A 20,124-nucleotide genomic window follows, 5' to 3' on the forward strand; every position below is an offset into this window, starting at 1 on the left:
TGGGGTCCTCAGGTCGCCCGACCCCTTGTGACCCTCTGCCCCATGCTCTAACATTTCAATGGTTGTGTTCAGGCAAAGTTTTTGAAGCTCCAGTCCCAGACACCAGTGTTTTCCTTTCTAAGACACGAAGAAGGCTGTGGAGGATCTGGCCCAGGTCCCTGCTGCCCTCCCGCAGCACGGGGCCAGCGAGCCTCGGTGAGTTGTTGAGAAGCAGCTTGGATGCTGGACTCTCTTTTGAGTGAAGGCCAGACGTCTGCTCACGTGTGGGAGGAAGAGCTCACCTGTCCTCCCTCTAGAGGGCTGGTTGTCCCATGTGAGGCCAGGGCCGTGTGCTAACAGAGGGACCCAGTCCTTGGTGCAGAGAAGGCAGGACCCCGACGAGCAGCCCTAGACCAGAGAGGCTGAATTCTGGTTGCACATAGAGAGTGTTCCAGTTGACATCCTAGTCACTACCTCCCTTCCTAGGAGTCCAATGGGTTTGATTTATTTATCTCACTGAGTGAAGTGTTCTGTCATTCCTGCCTGTGGTCTTCTGTGTCCTCCACAACTCCAGTGTCTCACTGGGATTTCTGTCCTTGGGTGACTTGGCGCAGGAGGTGAGTCTCAACAATACAGAAAAAAACAAAACAGAATACTCCTTGATTTGTCTCCAGCTCTGCCAGACTCTTCCTAGAAAACTCCCTTCCGTTCTGTGATACTCTTCTGTAAAATGGCCCGAATCAGGGGTTTTCACACCGAATTCGGTGGAGCCTTCAGGAGCTTGAGGGCTGCCCAGGGCTCCCAGAGAAGTGCGGTAGAGGGGAGGCTGAGCCGGCTGTTTGCTCCCACCCGGCCCCACCAGAGTAGCCGCATTTTATCTGTTTTATATACTGTGTTCCCATACAAGGGTTCTTTGAAGAAAGAAAGGGTCCTGAGCCTACAGAGTTTGAAAATTTCTGGAGTGGATGATCATTGAAGTTCCTGCTATCTGAGATACTTAGACTTCTGAAGCCCAGCTCAAATCGTTCTTCTTCCAGGAAGCCTTCCTGGTTACCTAGTCTTGGGTACTGGAACTCCAGCGGTACTGACGGTGACAGGCATATGTCCCTCAGAGACCCACTGATGCCTGCAGGGGCGTGTGAACTGTTTCCCCAGTTTAGAGGGTGAGCTCCTCGAGGGAGGATACTGTTTCCTCCCATGTCTTTGCCTCCTTGGCGTGCAGGGTGCAGAGTGGGTGTTCAGCAAGCTTGCTGATGCTCTGAGTGTCATGAGCTCCGACATGCGATAACACCTTCTGGAGAGACTCATTGCTTCAGCGGGGAGGAACCACCCTTTGGTCTGCTGGTGGCCACCAGAGAGACCTGTCCTTAGGAAGCTGGGGACCCTACCTGGCGAATAGCTTCAGATCCACATAGTCCCAGCAAGGACAGCCCTGAGTTCTTGCCTTAATGGAACTCTGCTCCACATCTCCTGCCCTCAGTGTCTCTCCCGGCAGGGCCTCTCCATACACTGTGGCCATGGAAGAGGCTTGTCACTGACTCGGAACCTGGAAATCAGGTGAGCCAGGATATCCCACAGCCAGTAGGCATTGCAGCCGGCTGATGGGGAGGACTTCCAGGCTTGCTCAGGGTGTAACTCTCTCTGGAGATGGAGGCCTAAAAGGAGGCAGGTCACAGGAGGGTGCTGGAGGCAAAAGATAAGGACAGCCACAGGCCAGCGTCCTTGGGGCAGGTGACCAGGAGGAGAGTGGGAGCTGCACAGTGCAGTGCGTGTGGAAACCTGCCCTGCCATTTATTAGCTATGTGACTTTGGGCAGATCATTTTGTCTAGTGTCAATGTCTTTACCTATAAACTGGGGGCAAAAGGACCCGGCCAACTGCAGGCTACCCCATAGTGAAGTGAGATTCCAAGGAGACAACAGGAACAGAAGTGGCAGGGATGGAAAGGACTCTGATTGTTAACAGCGGAGAACACCCTTCCCCGCCAGAGCAGCTTCCTGTGAGGGACCAGCCTGCCATATCATAGGGACGCTCCGAGGCTGACCAGGCCTCCTCCTCCTGCTCCTCCCATCTCTGGCCTTGATGAACTTCCGGTCAGGCTGGGGGGTGTGGGGCGGGGCAGGGCAGTTCAGGACAGAGGCCCCCAGCCGATTCTAGCATGAAGAAGCTCCTCAAAGAGAAGGCAGTGTCCTGATAAAGAGCCCCTGAAAGGTGGGAGGCCCAGGGGGCTGCTGAGATTCCTCAGGACTCTTCTGTTCAGGGTGCATCCTGGTTGGCACTGTGGGGGCACAGGAAATTCTTTCAGCAGGTCACAGGGAGAGCTTGGCATTTCCCTCGAAAGACTTTCCCCATTGAATCCTCCAGATGTGAGGTGTAAGCAGCAGTCCCGGCCAAGGATGGAACATCTGGCAGGGTTTAAAATCCATAGCTGGAGGGTGAGACCTCTCCGTGCCAATGTGGGGAAACACCATCAAGGCTCCAGCCTGATGCTGCCCCTGCCTCGCCATCCCTGACAGGGTCTGTACCCTGGTCCAGCTTCCTTGGGCCTCCCTCAACTACTGTAGCCTGAAGTGTGGGTGCTGGGCCTGCGCAGCCAAACATCTGGCAGATCTGGTTGGCTGTTGGGCAGCATCACGGGGCTGCCATCCCCTGGCCCCCCACGGCCCTTCCAGGATGAGCTGCTCTGGTGGGAGGCAGGTAGTGATGGGTCGTACACAGTCTCCTTCAGCGCCAGCCACAGGGTGTCCCGCTTCCCATTCAGCTGGCCCCGCTCAGGTACTGACTGCTCAGTTTCACCTGGATCCTCTGGAGAGGCACCCGTGGAATCTGGTACACGGGCACTGGGCTCAGAGGTGCTTAGGCAGGTCTCGTCAGAGACGCTGAGCCCCTCCAGGGTGCTGGCTGAGGAGCAGAGGCAGTCAGGTGGCTCTGCAGCCTTGGGCTTGGGGGCATGGGCAGGGGCTTCAGGTGAGGCTTGCACAGGCTCAGCCTTCTGCCCTTGGGAGTCCTGCCTAGCATGGGCTTTAGGGCTGGGGCCAGTCTGCTTATAAGGGGAGGAGGTCTGCAGGGCTGGGCACTCGCTGAACACTGCCTTGTGGTCCAGGAATAGCTCCCTTGGGGAGGCAGGGGCTGGTGGGGGACGGGAGCAGCAGGGGCCATCATGCAGCTGTAGATCCTCGGAGAGCACTGAGGGCCGGTGGGACAGTTTGCTGGTGGCTGTGCTGGTGTCAAAGCTGGGGCTCCGGCGCCGTGCCAGGGGCTGTAGCTCATATTGCTCTGAGCAGGACCCAGGCTGCCCTCCTACTGGCCCTGGTCGTGGGCGGCCTGCTTTCTCCCCACGTGGCTCTCCAGTTCCGGCATCCCACGGCAGGTGGGCGCAGGGCCAGAGGATCTGACCACAGTTCTTCTCTGGTCCGAAGAAACAGCAGAGAGATTGGAAGAAGAAGCTGGCAAAGCCACAGCTGACGCACTTGACCATCATGAGGACAATGCCCAGCTTGCGATAGAGCAGCACCGTGGCAGGCAGCATGAGCACACCAGCTGCAAACAGGGCTGCGGCCCCCATGGCCGTGGCGCAGCTGGTCTGGCGCAGTGAGAAAGCCACACGGCTCAGGCGGTCTGGGTGTGGGCACAAGTGATAGGAGATGCAGTAGTTGACAGTGAAGTCCACTGAGAGGCCCACAGAGGCAGAGAGAAAGAGTGCCTCGGCCGTGTTGAGCTGCCACTCGAGGAGAACCAGGAGCCCGACAGTGAGCAGCACCGTGCCTGCCACAGCTGCCACAGAGAACAGGCTGAGTGGAACATTCCAGGTACCCAGCAGCAGTGTGGCAAAGGCCAGCGCCAGAGCCAGGCCCAGCACCACAGCAGGCTCGGTGCTCAGGCTGTGCTGAAGGCTGTACAGGTCCAGCTGGCTGGTGAACCAACCTTGGCGGAGGCCGGGAGGTGCCCTGCGCAGCTCTGCTGCTAGCCAGTGGCTGACCTCAGTGTAGAAGCGGTGGGCCTGGCTGTAGTCTGGACTATACTGGAAGTTGGTCTGGAACTGTAGGACCAAGGCAGTCAGGCCACCCTGGGTGTCGAAGCGTGGTCCCAGGTCACGGGTGCTCTCTGGGCCTTGCTCCAGAGCCATCATCTTGAGGCAGTGCAGGAAAAGCTGCGGCGCCCAGGGGAAGTCTGAGTGGCCACAGCAGAGGCCAGGCCCCAGGCGGGCACAACTGGGGCTCTCCATCCAGTGCTGGAGGGTCTCCATGAAGCACACTGTGGCCCAGCCCTCGGGCTGGGCACCGAAGAAACTCTGATTCTGAGCTCTGTGGCAGAGTGCCAGCAGCCAGCGCTGGGCCTCAGGACTGCTGGCTGAGAAGGCAGGGTCACTTACGAGTGAGCTGTTGCTGCGAGGGTCCAGGGGGTCCCCAGTGTCCACAGGCAGGATGCCCCACACCAAAACCACAGGCATGTGGCCCCCCTCGCCCTCAGGTAGCCGCTCGAACAGGAACTGCTGGCGGTACTCTGCATCAAAGCGCTCGAAGGGATGGCTGGGCCGGAAGACCTGGCCTCGGGGCGGAGGCAGGGTAGGCAACCTCAGGCGGGGGCTGACGCCGGCGATGTAGGCGCCCCCTGCCGCCAGCGCTGCGAACCAGCAGATCCAGATGTAGCGGAACTTGATGACGCCACAGGGCAGGAGGCGCTGGAAGAGCAGTCTCGAGGTGCCGGCCGCGGCTCTCCGAAGGCCACGGAGCCTCCGGTGCAGCGCCAGCGCTAACCGCCGGGGTGCGCTGCCGGCCCACGGGCCCTGCGCACGGGTTGCACAGCTGCGGGCCAGGTAGCGCTCACGAAGCACAGCAGAGGAGGGCAGCCAGGCCAGCGTGAGCGCCAGGTGCGCCAGCACAGCCGTGCCCATGTAAAGGGCGAAGCAGCGCACGGCTGGAAGGCGGCTCAGGTAGCTGGCATAGAAGGCTGCGCTGGTGGTGAGGCCTGAGACCAGCACCAGGTAGCCAAAGTGGTGCATGGTGCGGCCCACGCGCTGCGCCAGCCCCCCAGATGGCAGCTGGCTCTTGCTGAGACGCCAGAGGTCGAAGAAGATAAGGGTGTGGTTGATGCTGACACTGCTGAGAAGGACTAGGGCCGCCAGATTTACGAAGGGGAAGTAGGCCATTCGGAAGGCCACTCGGTAAAGAAAGAAGGCCACCAGCAGGGAGCCCAGCACCCCTAGCAGCACCATGAGCGTGAGGAAGAGGGAGCGCAGGTAGAGGGCGGTGCTGAGGAAGATGGCAGCCAGCGCCAGCAAGGGATACACCGTATCCTGGGCCAGGTAGTGCCTCAGCAGTTCCTGCTTGAGGCCCAAGTCCATGCCGGTGATGGACGTGTAATTGTCAGAGAGCTCCCAGGGGGTGGCTAGGCGGTCCAGGTAGATGCTCATCATGGAGGCACCCTTTGGGGTGGGCAGGAAGAGCAGACTGTACTTGAGGGAGGGCACCTGGTAGTCAGCAGTTTGGGGACTCAGGAAGTCCCTGTCCAGCAGAAAGTGCAGAAGTTGGTACACAGCACTGCTCCGGGAGCACTTGGTGGGAACCTGGGAACAGCGTGGGGGCTTATCCTGCCCGGGGCCCAGACAAGAGGGCACCAGGACACCACGGTGGTAGTAGAGGGCACAGGCCCGCAGCAGGGCCAGTGTGTGGGCTGCGTCTGCTTGAGTAGTGTCCAGGCAGGAGGAGCGGTTGGAGAGCACGGCCACATAGTTGCCCAGGGACCAGCTGGGGCAGCACTCGTTGGCTGCTGTGCGCTGGCACAGAGCCCCAAAATGGGAATGGGAGCGGATCTGTAGGGCACAGACAACAGGAGAAAGCTCAAGGGCAGGCAGTGAGGAGGCCCAGGGTGCCCCAGCCCTGCCTGAGGCCCTCTCACCTCCTTTTGGGCTGCAGGGCAGAGGCAGAGGGATATCCTGACAGCCCAGCAGAGCTGGCTTGTCTCAGAACTGCTTTTGGCTCTTGGCCCAGGTGTCAGCAGTTACATCGTGACTCCATCAAAAGAGCTTCAGAGATGCTGCCAAGACCCCAGCCTCAGAAGTCCTGCCCTAAGGGCCCCTGTGGGTCACACCCCCCAACTCTACGCTGCCTGAGCCAAGAGTAGGAGTGGAAGTGGCAGCCACAGATGGAACAGGGTCAAAAGTTTAGGAAACTGGAAGCAAACGGTGAGAGAAGCGGAGGCTAAAACATTCCAGGATCAGGGTCACTGCCAAACCCTAGCCTGTCCCCTCTGTCTACTAGTCTACTTAAACCCTCTCAGGCACAGGGCTATTTCTCTTCAGATCTCCTGTCTCCTCTTCTCTCCCACCTGCTGTTGACATCATGACAACTGGCGTAGTTACAGAGCACCTGTCTGGGAGCTCCAGGCTCTGTTCTGTCACCAACTGGGTATATGGCTTTGCATCTGAGATCACGGTGACACTCATAACATTTATTGAGAGATTACTATTGCCAGTCATTGTGTTATAGTTTTACAAATTCCATCTTAATTGTCACAACATGCCTATGAGGAAAGTACCATTCTTATCCCCATTTTATATGTACAAAGACTGAGGCACTGAGAGGTTAAGAAACACGCCTGAAGTCACACAGCCTGAGGGAAGGCACCTGGGAGTCAGTCTGAATTCAGCTAGGGAGTATCAGGTCTGGCCTTGAAACCAGGCATCTGACTCCAGAGCACATGTTCTTAACCAGTGTCTTTGGTGCTTTGGGTACCCTGTGTGAAGTGGGCGGCTGGGGCCACTTTGCAGTGTTCACACTGTTTGTAGCAGCAGAGCTTTCTGCAGATGGTACTGCGTGTGGTTGTCTGGTGAGGGGCGGGGGGCCTTGGGCCAGTTCCCAAGTGCCGCAGTTCCTGAGGTTCCTTTTTGGTGCCTTTAAGAAATCCCCAGGCTCTGCACGTTGTGTCTTCCAACACTTGAGTTTTGGTTCTTGTGAAAACAGCTGACTCTTCTTTCTCTACCCCGACCTGGAGCCTTTCAGCAGCACTGGGATAATTTTCTAAGCAGGGAGTGCTCTTCCCCGTCCACTCTGGCAGTCCTGGCTCAGCAGTGTTTCCCTGGGGTCGGATTCCTGGTGTCCTGGTCCCCCCACACCCAGCCCTCAGCACCTCCCGAGGCAGCTCACCTGGTCCTGCTCCATGCGACACATGGAGTGGATGGCATGCAGGTTCCACAGGCTGCCCGCGGAGGTCGACATGAACACCAGCTGTGCATAGCTCTTTTCTGCAACACATCCCCCAGAGTTCAGCCCTTTGGCCCCAGTGCTGGGCCCACCAAAGGAAAGATTCTTACGCAGAGCCATATCAGGTTCTGATTCTCAGGAGCTTGAAACCTGTCCCTGGCTGCCTCATCCTTGGCCCACATCCCAGCTCCTGTGCCCACCCACACCCAGCTTGACCCTACCTAGCAGGATCGCCTGAGACCTGACTCATCTTCCTACATACAACCCAACTTTCTTGGCTTGAATGTGGCCAGCTGGCCTTTTTCCCTTTCTGTCTGCTTAAATCTGTTCTCCTGGGTCCTTCTGTTATAATAAGTGGGGTGGGGACCGCTATTAAAGCCAGGAACTGGCCAAGTGCAGCTTACCAGGGGGGCCACAGAAGAAGCTTTCATGCCCTCTGTCCTCTGGGGGTTCCGCCATCCTCCGGGGCCGGACCATGCCCTCCTGGGCACTACTCCAGGGCTCGGGGCTCAGAGTGGTGTGTGGGTTTGAGCTGAGGTAGAGAAAAAACCAATGCCAGGCACCATCGAGGGGTGGGGTGCTCAGAGGAGGCCATACATTACTCCCCAGAGGTCCCCAGCCAGCCCCTCTGACAGGTCTTTTGGGGGTCACTTGATGGCCTCTGTCTAGAAGCAAAATCATTTCCTCTTCCATTTCCCCCAGTGGTGTGGAAAGACGGGAACCCATTACCTGTTCAACTCAAGGTCTGGGGAAAGGGAAAGCAGCTTCCTGGGGCCCGTGAGGGTCTGCAGTGCTCTCCAGACCACTAGCTTGCGCCCAATGTCTGTGTCCCGAGGCTCAAAGCCCTGTAGGGAGGAGGGCCGGGAAGATTAGGCAAGCAGAAGGGGGGGTTTCTGTCTGGTGCTTCTTGGCTCTGCCCGTTTGTCTCCCCAGAACAGGGAAGGCCAGCCTGCCTGCCTGGACTGATGAACAGGCATGTCCCCTCTGTACCATCTTCCCAATGCGCTCTGTATACTGAGAGCCCGCCACTGCCACCCCGCCCCCAGCGGGGCCATGCCAACCTGTTTCCCGAGACTGAGCTAAAGTGGCTAGACCTGGGGGTCCCCTCCTTCCCCTTGGCTCCTCACCAGCAAGGGCTTGGAGAAGTCAGGCAGGTGGCCCCATAAGAGTCCAGCCAGGGTGCAGAGGAGGATGACAGCTAGACACAGCAGCAGCACTGCCACTGGCCACTCAGCAATCAGCTGGGAATAGCTGGGAAAGAGGAAGAGAGCCCAGATGAATGGGTGTTGCGTGTGGTAGCAGGGACCAGGTAAGCATAGGAGCCACCAGAAGGGGTGGTGGAGCTAGACTGGGCACAGACTGGGCACCCTAGGGGTCAAGAAAAGGCCTGGGCCTACCTCTTTGGCATCTGGAAGGCCTGTTTCTGCCTGTGGAAAAGAAGAAAAGATACCTGCTTGCCGAAGTCCTCTTATAGGGTGGACATGGGGGCAGGGGGTAGAGGAAAATGGTGTTAACCATTTTAGGCTTTCCCACACCTCAGCTACAATTCTTACTTCCAAGCTCTCTACCCTAACTGCCTCCTTCATCAGAGGCAGGGGTCATCTTGGGCTGCACGGAGCCCAGAGCCCAGGATCTCGGCCCCACTTTTAAGTCCTGCCCTACCTTCCAGCGGCAGCTGGCAGACTGCAGGACCCCTCCTTACCTGACACTGACCACATGGCGTTGCACAGATGGCGGCTTCCAGGCCCCATCATGCTGAGAGGGGGCCGGGGAAGGGCTGAAGCTGGAGCCATGGGAGCACAGAGCTGCCCGGTCCCCAAGCCCTGGCAGGGAAATGCCCCCCCGGTATTCTTGTGGTGCCCGGGCATAAGTGAAGAGGGCAGGGGCCAAGGGGCTAGGTGGGCCCACAGGCTGGAGGGTAGAAGTCGCTGGTGGAGGTCCCGAAGAACTGGAAAGGTCCTCGAGGGGGCAACTTTGGAGGGAGCAGCTTCTTTCTGGGCTTGCCTCAGGGGCCACAGTCTTGCTCTGGGACCTGGGGAGAGAAGATGCAGGGAAGATGGGGTGGGACTTTTCTACTGCTAGTCCCGGAGGGGAGGCAAGGAGGGTGGGGGCTGTGGATCTACATCCCCTGCCTGCCTCTTGGGGTCCATTGTCTTATTCACTCATGCACTCAAGGAAAAATTATTGGAAGCCTGCTACATGCCAGACACTGTGCGAGGCTACGAATGTGATTTTACATGTATGATCTAATTGACTCTTTACGAAAACCTACAGAGGAAGTACTTTCCTTGTGTATAGATTTGAAAACCGAGGTTCTGTGAGATATGAAGAGCTGGGCCTCGAACCCTGTTCTGACTTGTGGTCCTGTGCTCTTTCTGCTACAGGCATCAGTTCATTCTCCCCCATATTTATTGAGCATCTGCTGCACTCTTGTCCCTACAGATAATTGCCTCTCCCCCAGATAATTGCATGGCTCACACTGTCTCTTTATTCTATTCTCAGTTCAACTATTACCTTCTTAGAGAAACCTGCCATGACTACCCTCTCTAAATAATCACCTACCAGTTCTCAACCCCCTACCTGCTTTATATTTCTTTGGAGCATTTGCCACAACTGGACATTATATTGTAGAGTTGTCATGTTTATTGCCTGTCTCTCACATGGAATGTGAGCTCTGGGAGAGCAGGGGCCTGGTGCCCCTCAGAGAGATCCATCTTTCTGTCCTCAGTGCCTGGAACAGTGCCTTACACACAGAGGTTCCCAGGGAATGTTTGTTGAATGAATCTTGAGCACCAGACAGGCTGCTAATAGTGGTGCTGGGATAAAGAAGGCCGGGTCCTTGTCCTCTAGGTACTCATAGTAGGTGGGAGATGCGGACAGTCTGCCACGTTGAGTGCTGTGAGAGAAGAAGTCCTAGAGGGCTGAAGGAGCCCAGAGGAGGGCCCAACCTTCACGGGGCTGGGGGGAGTCAGGGAAAGTTTGGCAGAGGCTGCTGCTGCCCTTCCACCAACATTGAGCCATGGAAGGAAGATTTGTTTTGCAAGGGGATGCATTGTTGGGAGATGGATTTTGGATCCCCAAGGAACTTGCTAGAGAGGAGTCAGAAATAGATTTCTCTTCCAAAATTACTAATGGGGGCAGGACCCAGCCCCATTCTTTCAATGTGGGGCTAGATGGAACACACTCCTGTGATAGGATTGCCAGACCCAGGACAGGAGAACATGGCCACAGAACAGAGTGGGGGCCCCCAGGGGTTCTGGGAGGGGCAGCCTTGGCATAGCCCTGTCTCTCTCCTCCCATCTCCCTGGCTCGCCTGGCTCACCAGAGCTTGCATAACTCCTTTGGGAGAGCCAGGTATATGCTGAAGCAACCCTGGCTTCCAGTGCCGCCAGCCGCACTGCTGAAGGGGCTGTGGGCCACAGTCCTGGTGCGAGTGGACATTGCCCCCAAAGGCTAGGCTCTGCCTAGAGACCAAGTAAAGGAACTGGAAAGAATGGGCAAGCTCATCCTCTTCTTCCCAGAAGGCTGGCTGGCATAGCAGTCGGCGGAGCATGGCCCTTATACTGAGAATGAAATGAGGGAGTGGCGGAGGGGTGCTCCTGGCTCCATCATCCTTTAGCTCTGGGACCTTGGGGAAGACACACAATTCTTGGAGCATTGGCATCCATGACTGTTGCATGAGGGTGGGATCATAATGACCCCTCTCAGGTTTGGTATTAACTGATATGAGATATGTGCGGAGCCTGGCATGTGGAAGGTACACTTGCTTTCTTGCCCCTTCTCACACTCAGTGCTGCAGTGCACAGGTCGTCTAACAAGTACATATGTATTTACAATTTGGCCTCTTTAGGCACCTCAGACAGTAAATCTCTGTTTGAGAACTTCTCACACCTTGAAAATCTCACTACATATATAATTATAAATGCTTTCTTTTTTGTTATCCCAAAGCTGCATCAGGATTTGATTTCATAATTTAAATTACTGATACTTATATATTTTTTACTAACTCAGAATTTTGAAAAATAGGAATTTGCCCTGGCTGGTGTGGCTCAGTGGATTGAGCTCTGGCCTGTGGACCAAAGGGTAACCGGTTCAATTCCCAGTCAGGGCACATGCCTGGGTTGCAACCGATCGCTGTATCTCTCACACATGTTTCTCTCTTTCTCCCTCCTTTTCCCTCTCTCTAAAAATAAATAAACAACATTTTTTAGCCCTGGCTGGTGTAGCTCAGTGGATTGAGCGCGGGCCTGCAAACCACACGATCGCGGTTCGATTCCCAGTCAGGGCACATGCCTGGGTTGCAGGCCGGTTCCCAGCAGGGGCCAGTTCCCAGCAGGGGATGCATGAGAAGCAACCATACATTGATGTTTCTCTCCCTCTCTCCTTCCCTTCCCCTCTAAAGATAAATAAATAAAATATTTTAAAAAAATAAACATTTTTTTAAAAAGAAAAAGAAGAATTAGACCAATGTTGTTTTAAAGCAAGACCTCAGATTACCCCACAAAGTTAATGACATGGCAACCAGTATCCTGGCAGTTAAAGGGGCCTTATGATCCCATCTCACGGGCCAAAAGGAAGCTGGATATATGGCCTGGGCCTATGTGTATAAGTGTGGACATCTACTTCTTTAAGATTTTTATTCTACGGGTGTTTTTTTGAGCACCTACTACATGCTGGGCACTGTGCTTGGTCTAAGTTGAATCCTGAAGGCATGAAGATGACCCATTAGCCTTGGTCTCCCTCTTTAGAGCTAGGCCTGCCTTCCAGAAGTCAGGAGGGTGGGGCAACCAGGGTGCCTATTCCAACTTTTCATGGCCTTAAAACACTCACTGAGCACTGGACTTGTCCTAGGAGCCAGGCTCCCACCTGGAGTGTCAGTTTCTTTTTCACTAAGAAGGTGCTGGAGGAGGACATGAGCATGCTCCCTTAACCAGTCTACCAAACCTCAAGCCCAACCCCTTCATTAGGTGGCTTCTGTTCAAGGGGCCTTCCAGCTTCTACCATTGGTTTGCTTCTACAGGGGTCTTCCTGGCCCCAGACTCTTCCTTTTAACCCCTTCTTTCCTCTCCGGGGACCAAGGATTAGTTATTTCCAAATCTCACCCTCTTTGACTATGCCCATATTATCAGTACGGTAGAATTTGAAACCCTCCACATTCTAACTGCTGCAGGACCAAGCCTTTGTCTCCACTCTTTGAAGGAGAATAGCCAAACTCTTCTCAGAATAAAAGCTTCCTCTTGCCAGCCCTTGCTGCCTTCTGTTCTCAGGAGGCATAGAAATAATATGAGTTAAGCAGTCCAGGCCTTGTCTCCCCAGGGGGATTTCATTCTCACCCTCTCATTTCCATGGCTTTCACGGGGATGAGTGACTTCCTGAGCTGCCTGCCTGGACCCTCGGGCCTGTAAGCCAAGTTAGTGATTGAGGCGGGCAGGCAGGGGAATGGAAAGTGGTGATGCAGACCTCCTTAAGAGGCCAAAGTCACAGCAGTCAGGGCCTAGTTGACAGGGCCCCAGACACAGAGCCCCCACTTGGGAGCCTCACAAGGGACAATGCACGTGTGCATTAACCTTCCCCCAAGCCCACAGACACATAGCCACATGGACATCCATGTGATCCTGCAGAGAGGCCAGGATAGATGGGGAAGCAGCTCATGCTACTAGGAAAATAAAATGGTAATTTTAAAGACAAAGAATGAATGATCTCAGTTGGCTCTGTAGTTGGTGTGTTACTGTGTGTGTGCATGTGCGATCAGCATCTTCACTGTGTGTCTATCCCCAGAGTTCTCCCGAGCTCGGCAGGAGCATATTTGTTCTTGAATTGAAGTGAGTCCCTTTGTCTGATTAGTATCCAGGGTCTCTGGGGGAAGTGAAGAGGGGTCAGCAGTCCCAGGGAGGTTTTGGAGGACAGCAAGTGGTTCCTGTGCCCAGGAATGACCCTCATGGGCAGGGGAAGTAAGCAGTCCAGTCAGGGCTAATCCCTGGCAAAATATCCAAAGAACCAAATGACTCTCCAGCACCTTCTAGGGATGCTTCTGGCCCTGGGTCTCTGCTCTGCCCTGTTACCATCCCTGCCCTGTCTACCTATGGCTCTTTGGTCAAGCCATACTCCCAGGCCGACCCTGGTCCTGGGAGCATATCAATCCTGTGTCTCATCTCCTTGAAGAGATCTCTGTGCCTTCCCTAAGAAAAAGTGACTAAATCTGTCCAGGCTGATGTGTTAACAATAGAGGGAAGACAATATTTCACTTGTGGAGCCTTCTCTTGCCCTGAGGTACAGAATGTACATTTTAATTGGAGCAGTCTGGAGGCCATGTGTCTACTGCTTTTTGCCTCCAAAGAATGCCTCTTATTTCAGTCCAAGGCAGTGTTCCATCAGGGGAGGAATTCTGGGGTGGCAGACCAAGGAGGGCACAGAAATTGTGCCATATTGCTACCTGGCTGGGCTGTTCCCTCACACATATGGTGGAAGAAGAGAGAGGATAGGCAACAAGATCTGGGCCTTCAGCCGGAAGGGGTTTCTCCTGTCCTGACAGCCCAGGGCCCTTTCGGGTTTGGTTCTGACTGTAGCCTGAGCCTCTGAGCCTGCCTACCTTAGTGTCTTCAGCGAGTGCAGGTAGCTGCCACATGCGGGGACTCTGGTCCACACGTGCGCAGCTGCCCATGCAGGGCAGAGTAGAGACTGATGGTGATGGACAAAGACAGTCCATGGCGTGGCCGCCGAGTATCTGCTCTCCCCAGGACACACACCTTGTCAAACATTCCATTTACAATACACACGCACCCTCCAGCCCACTGACATATCGAACCCGGTATGAGGTTGCTGCAGGCTACCGGTTTACAGAGAAGATGGGGGTGGGGGGTGGGGTGGGCAGGACTTAAAGGGAGGGGCTCCGAAGGCCAGAGGGAGGGAACCCCAGGCCCTAAGATAGGAACAGTGGGTGGGGCAAGAATCGGGGCCATGAGAGCGAAGGGGGGCTAACAGTGGGGTGTAGCAGGGAGAGAGAAAATTGACTTGGCAGAATAAGGGCGTGGTCAGGGGTCCGGGAGCATGGAGGCGCCGGAAGAGGCTTTGAGAGGGGCTGGGGAATGAATGGGGCAATGTATGGCGGCTACTGGGAATACCTGGGGCGCGCGTGCTGGGAAGGTCTGTGAGCTGGGTCCGTAGAATAGTTTGCCCTACCTGTCTGGGGAGCTTCCATCTGGGGCCAAGGGCTCTCCCTCGGGCTGCTGCTCCCCTTCTGGACCTGGGCCGGGAGCAGGACCGCTACCGCTGCCGCAGCTACCTCCGTCCATGCCCGTGGGCGGCGCCGCTGTCCGGGCGGTGGTGCTGAATTGGTGGCGGTGGAGGGCTTCTACGCATGCGTGTGCACAGGGTGTGTTTGCTGGGCGGGGCTGATGAGAAGCCCAGCCAATGGGCGCAGAGCCGGGGGCGGGGACAGAGGCTTCCCGCGGCACCGCTGCTGGGAGCTGGAGGCTTGCGGTCTTTAAGACCCCCAGGCTGGTAATGTGGGACCCTCCAACGAAGCCAAGTCTGAGAGCTTCTGTTGGGAGTCCAACCTTCTAACTGAAGTCTGCACATTGGTCTTTCCTGAGTGGTATCGGTCTTCCCGTAAGGAACTAGGAAGCACGGACCCAGGGATCGCGTTGGGGAGCCTCACAACCTGAAGTGCAGACTTTTCCAATAGGAAGGAGGGAGTAGCTCCACGCCTGCACTTCACAGCACGGTACACTGAGCGGTCGAGAGGTCGAGTGACTTTAGTCCCACATTTTTCTTGGGTCCACTCAGCGCCCCCATTTCCTTCCCAGTAGGGCTAGACAGCTGCTCAAGTTGAGTTTTATTTCACGTTCACCTGGATGTGGACCTGGACCTAACTCTGCTCCCATCAGACATGGAACCCCAATTCCGTTTTTCAAGTGTGCCGTATGGCAGGGAGGGGGAGACGGGAGATACTCAGAGAAGCCCTGGTATATTTTTTCATAATCACCCCACTTCAGCCTGGGAAGTACCTAGTAGCCACTTACTCCAGGGCACTTGCTGCCTCGCCTGTGAGAGAGTGACAGTGAGGGAGAGGAGGAGTGATAGGGCGTGGACGGGCCTGGCTAGAGGACTGTGGTAGCTCTAGGGTAGATAGGGACAGTGTGAGAAGCCTGGGAGTTGGCGAGTGGAGAGGGTCCCAGATCTGGGATTTGCATGAGCAGAAAGGGTTTTGCAACAGGCAGACTGGATGGGTGTGCAGGGAGGTGCTTTGGCTGAAGAAAGGGGCTGGCAAGAGAGTCAGAACCCAGAGTGTATGGCATATAGATATCTCTAAACAATGTGCAGATACCACCCTATGTAAGACACAGATCAGTAGAGGATACAGGTGGAGAATCTAGACATGTGGAAGTGGTGGGCTTGCCCTGAGTACCTTAGTTTGGTTGGAGAGATAAAAGGCTAGCCCATGAATTGGTACTGACTGAGTAGGGTGTGACCACACCCATGCAATAGTTAATATGAGCTATAGAGGAGGCAGTGCGCAGAGAGAGGACCTCTCTTTTCCTGATGGGCTTTAGGGAAGGCATCATGTTGATGGTGGAAATTCATCTGGCTTGGAAGCAAGGCATTACTGGCATGGGAGTGGGGTGGAGGTGGTGGGGAACCGTGTAAAGTTAAAAAAGCTGGAAATTTCTATGTATGTTCAGGGAATGGTGAGAAATACATGTGGACGGTAGGGGTGCCTGTGGGCCGCATGCATCAGGATGGCTATGAAGGCAGCCCAATACAAAATCGTAAATTTATTTTAAAAATTGAGGGTTTTTTTGTGATTACACGTCACAATGTATTTAATGTGTGGCCCAAGACAACTCTTCTTCTTTCAGTGTGGCCCAGAGGTGCCAAAAGGTTGGACAACCCTGCATTAAAGGTTTCTGATCTATAGAGTGAGGCATGCAAGATGGAACTTTGGAAGGCCCCCTAGGTCTGGGTATATATGATAGGGTAGAGGTGATGAGGCCACGTTTTAGGCCCTCTGGTGGGAAGAAGCAGAAGTGAAAAAGAACGCAGGTGGCCTTATACAACCATGTGATATGGGGACCACGGAGTCAAGCTTCTGAGAATGCATGACTGAGTACCCCATTCTCACAACTAGGGAACTCAGAGACCCCTAGGTTCCTGAGCAGGTGTGAGGGAACCTGGACCACTAGGTTCCAGGTTGGGTGTGAGGGAAGACAGACTCTTTTAAGAGTGAAACATGACCTTTAGGAGACTGCTCATTAAGGAAGAGAAGAGTCTGATTCAGGCTCCATGTCAGGTCAGCAGGGCAAGACACTTAGGTTTCCCATTCTTGGGTCCTGTTTCTTCTGCTTACTCAGTGATATGTATCAGGGGGTGGAACACAGTACCCTGGGGTGGGTGGCTCCCCCCATGACGGTGCCCTGGGCCAGGATCATAGCCATGCCCACCACAGTGGCAACGCTCCTGCAGAAAGCCAATGTTAGAGCCAGTGCCTATCTCACCCCAAATCGACTTCCCTTCTTCTCCTCCCTTCGCTCTGTAGAGGACTCAAGATTCCTGGGCACTAGCAGGGGATCGTGGTGGAGGGTTGGGAGATAGGGCCAGCAGTGGCAGCTCTTAGCACTGGGCTTTTTGCTTTGATGAAGCCAGAGCACCAAGCAGACAAAATGGGAGGAAGCTAGATTCATTGGTCTCCATTCCTTGAGCGGACATATGATTCCCACTCCCTGGACTTCAGTTTGTTTTATCTGTAACAAAGAACAATGATCTCATTTTCTCCCTTCCATCTCCCAGGAACCCTTGTAGAGTGACTAGAGGTTTTGCCGTGCTGGGAACTGCAAGCTGAATGTACTTAGAAGTGAGGGTGGGGCTGGGGATGCTGCAGAAGAGCTCACTGTGACCCCAAAGCAAGGAGGAGGCAGGAGGCAGGGTCATTGGATATGTAGGAGCTGGGAGTGGGGGGAGGAGGAAGGCACCTGGAGACTGGAAAGAAACCAAAGGCAGGAGGTGGCATGGCAAGGCAAGGGTGTGTGTATCCACTGTGTCAATAGGGCATGCATATGCGTAGGTGCAAGTGTGTATGCTAATTTACATAAAAATAGCTATGTCTGTGTACATGTGCATGGGTGGGTTGCATATACATGCTTGCTGTGCGCACAGACACATGCATATGGGTGCACATGTGTGGTTGTATGTACAAGATAATGGGAGAGTGTGTGTGAGCCAGTGCCTGCCTCCCAATAGGTGCCAGACTCAAGAAACCAGAAAGAATAGAAAGTAAAATCAAGGCTTTACTGCCTCAGCCAGAAGAGGCCTAGAAAGAGGCTGGTTTAACCTTCTGTCTTGGCTGGAAACACTTTTGAGGCTCCAAGACCAGAGGAATTTCTTTACCTTTTGCCATAGGCCCAGGGAAGAGGAGAGCAATTTCCTGGGGCCCTGAGGGAGCAGGGGTAGGGCTACGCCCCTGCTCTAGGGATGGGCTAACTGGTCAGTCAGCTTCTGCCTCCTAGGGCCTGGTAAAGTCTTGGGCATTGGAGATGGTCGTGAGCTTGGAGAGGCAGGTTCCAGGATGAGGGGCTTTCCTGTCAGCACGTTAGAGCAGCTCCTGCCCCATTCAGGCTCAGTGATGCCTGGAAATAGCCCCTTCCCCTGCCTGCCTCTCCTTCTATGACTATTTTTATGATGGGACCAGTTCCAGGCCTGGGAGCTGGGTCTGCTTCTGGTAGTCAGTGGAGGGATTGGGGGAGCAGAGAGGAGGGCTGGCAGCCTCCCTTCTCTGGCCTAGGCAGGTCACTGGGGCCCTGTAGTGTGGTTGGGGTTTGGGAGCAAGCCAGCCAGCCAGGAAGTCTGTGGGGGTAGCCAGGAAGGCAGGGAGCATGAAACAGGCGGGGAAGCAGCAGGAGAGAGGATGGGCTGCTGCGGCAGGGAGAGGATGTGAGGAAAGGAGAGAGACAGATGGGAAAACAGGAGAGCAGCTGACGAGAAGGCTGCAGCCGGCAGGGGGTGGATGAGCGCTGTAGGGCTGATAGCTGAGCCTGCTTCCTACTCTTCATTTGGGAAGGTCTAGGAAGGTGGCTAGAGGCCTGGAGAACATGCAAGTAGAGAGGAAAAATGAAGGTGACTGGGAAACTTCTACCTTCCGACTTGTGGAAAAGAAAGGGGGAAAAAGAAGCAGCTTTTGTCTTTTGGTTCTGCAGCCAGAGGCCTGACCTCCCCCTGGTGCTGGTTTTGTGCTCACCCCCACCTCCAACAAGGCTCCTCACTTGCCTGACCCTCCTTCCTTCCTCCATTCATTGGACAACAGATACGAGTATACTGGAAGTCGATGGAAAGTTCAGCTGCGCATTGCCGTTGTTCAGGAGCTGGCCCGTCCTCCTGGGTGGGGTGTTGCCACAATCCTGTTCGCTGTCTGCTCTGCAAACCCCAGCTAAACCCTACAACACTGAGGGAGGCACCCTGCAGTGGCAAACCCTGATCCTTCTGTTGCCGCCTCCAGGAAGGCCCCATCCAGCTCCTTTTCTCAAACCCCATTTTTCTCAGCCTGGTCTCTGCACAGACCCTCAACCGTTTGTTGGCTATTGCTTACAGTCCTCGGTTCCCCTCTCTTAGCCTTTGCTCATATCTCCTGCCACTTGAAAATTTCTCTTGTTCAACTCCGTGTTGCCTTCCTGCGGGATGTCTGTTTAGATCAGGCCATCTTGCCTGCCTTGCCTGCCCAGCGGCAGATGCCATGGGGTTATTCTTCAGTAACCAGTTTGAGTGGCCCTGGGTGTTCTGAAGTGCTCTGTTGGTGGCAATTGCCTACTCAGTGAGGTGTATTTCTTGAGGGCCAGGATGGCCTTTTGTTCCCTTTGAGGGAAGCCAATGGCATAGCTGCCAAGAGCTGAGTTCTGGACTCCCGCCTAGCTACATCTCCACAGCCTCACCCTGGCCGTAACCCATAATTTCCCACGGCCTCTTGTGTACAGTGGGAAAAACACCTGTCTGGTTACTCCTGAGGTTGTTTCTTAAACCATAAAGTATTCTACAAAGTGTAAGAGATTGTGTTCGTTTGGGCCCCTACCACTCCCTTCTCACACACACACATACACACACACACATTCTGGCATGCAGAAGAACGGTGACCAATGGCCCCTGCCTTCACTGTTTTCCTTCTTCCTTTTTCCACCCCACAGCCTCCAGCCACAGTAGTTTCCTGGCTCCATCTTTATCAGGAAAGTACATGGAGTGACGAAAGGGACACCAGTGGTTTTAGTTTACTGTAATCTAAATCTCAGCCTTTCCTTACTCCCTCCCCGGGGGGTAGACACACAATCCATTCAAGGACTCACAGGGGTAAAACGGCCCCCTCTGGCTTAGCTTGCACCCAGTGTGGAGCTGGGCACTGAGTAGGTGCCAGGCATGGGTGGTGAATGGGTACAGTGGGTTTGCTCACATGGTGGGTAGACAGAGACATGAAAGCATCATGTACTGACCCCTGAACTCCACTCTCACACTTGACCCTCAGACTCACAATCATGTACTCCTTCAATTTCACTTGGGCCAATGTCAACCATGCTAATTATTCATGTTGTGAACCTACCACATGCCAGGTCATGGTACCCAGTCCCTATAGATTCTTGTCCCTGTGTAGGCACCTGGCATAAAGATGGGAGAGGGTGGGTTGGTAGACCAGGTCGCCCAGGGCAGGAAAGGGCAGGAAAGGGCAGGATGGGGTCAGTTGGTAGGGGCCTATGGAAGATCCAGGGACCCAAAGATCTTTGCAGATGAATAGAAAGCCTTCCAGGGTCCTAGCTGTTTGTTCCTGTATCCTCCCATAGGATTGGAAGTCGGAGGGAGGCCTACGGTCTGAGCCAGGCTGTCATTTACCAACAAGTGTGTTTTCATTGGGTGGAGCTGCTGAGGTGCTACGGTGCCAAGGTTGGCCTCACTTGCTTGGGCTTGGCTCGTGG

At 54.9% G+C, this 20,124-nt stretch overlaps 1 protein-coding gene across 1 annotated transcript; it reads right to left on the reverse strand.

The window, feature by feature from the left end:
• DISP2 (dispatched RND transporter family member 2) lies at window positions 1-14,504 on the reverse strand. The gene is made up of 8 exons (XM_037056081.1): window positions 14,360-14,504; window positions 8,883-9,212; window positions 8,578-8,607; window positions 8,308-8,431; window positions 7,910-8,025; window positions 7,585-7,712; window positions 7,124-7,221; window positions 1-5,790 (listed from the first exon to the last, which is right to left on the reverse strand). Exons 1-8 carry the CDS (start codon window positions 14,470-14,472, stop codon window positions 2,530-2,532), a joined length of 4,200 nt encoding a protein of 1,399 aa, XP_036911976.1. The 5' UTR covers window positions 14,473-14,504; the 3' UTR covers window positions 1-2,529.
• Between the last annotated feature and the right edge of the window lie 5,620 nt (window positions 14,505-20,124).

The sequence above is a fragment of the Sturnira hondurensis genome, unplaced genomic scaffold (genome assembly GCF_014824575.4).
Source record: "Sturnira hondurensis isolate 20B ecotype Veracruz unplaced genomic scaffold, ASM1482457v3 Scaffold0008782, whole genome shotgun sequence".
NCBI classification, from domain to species: domain Eukaryota; kingdom Metazoa; phylum Chordata; class Mammalia; order Chiroptera; family Phyllostomidae; genus Sturnira; species Sturnira hondurensis.

Excerpts from the sequence above, each read along its gene's own strand:
- DISP2 (XM_037056081.1), bottom strand. The coding sequence starts at position 14,472 with ATGGACGGAGGTAGCTGCGGCAGCGGTAGCGGTCCTGCTCCCGGCCCA. Across the intron at positions 7,222-7,584 it reads CTTCTTCTGTGGCCCCCCTG|AAAAGAGCTATGCACAGCTG; the intron begins GTAAGCTGCACT and ends GATGTGTTGCAG. Across the intron at positions 5,791-7,123 it reads GTCGCATGGAGCAGGACCAG|ATCCGCTCCCATTCCCATTT; the intron begins GTGAGCTGCCTC and ends TGTGCCCTACAG.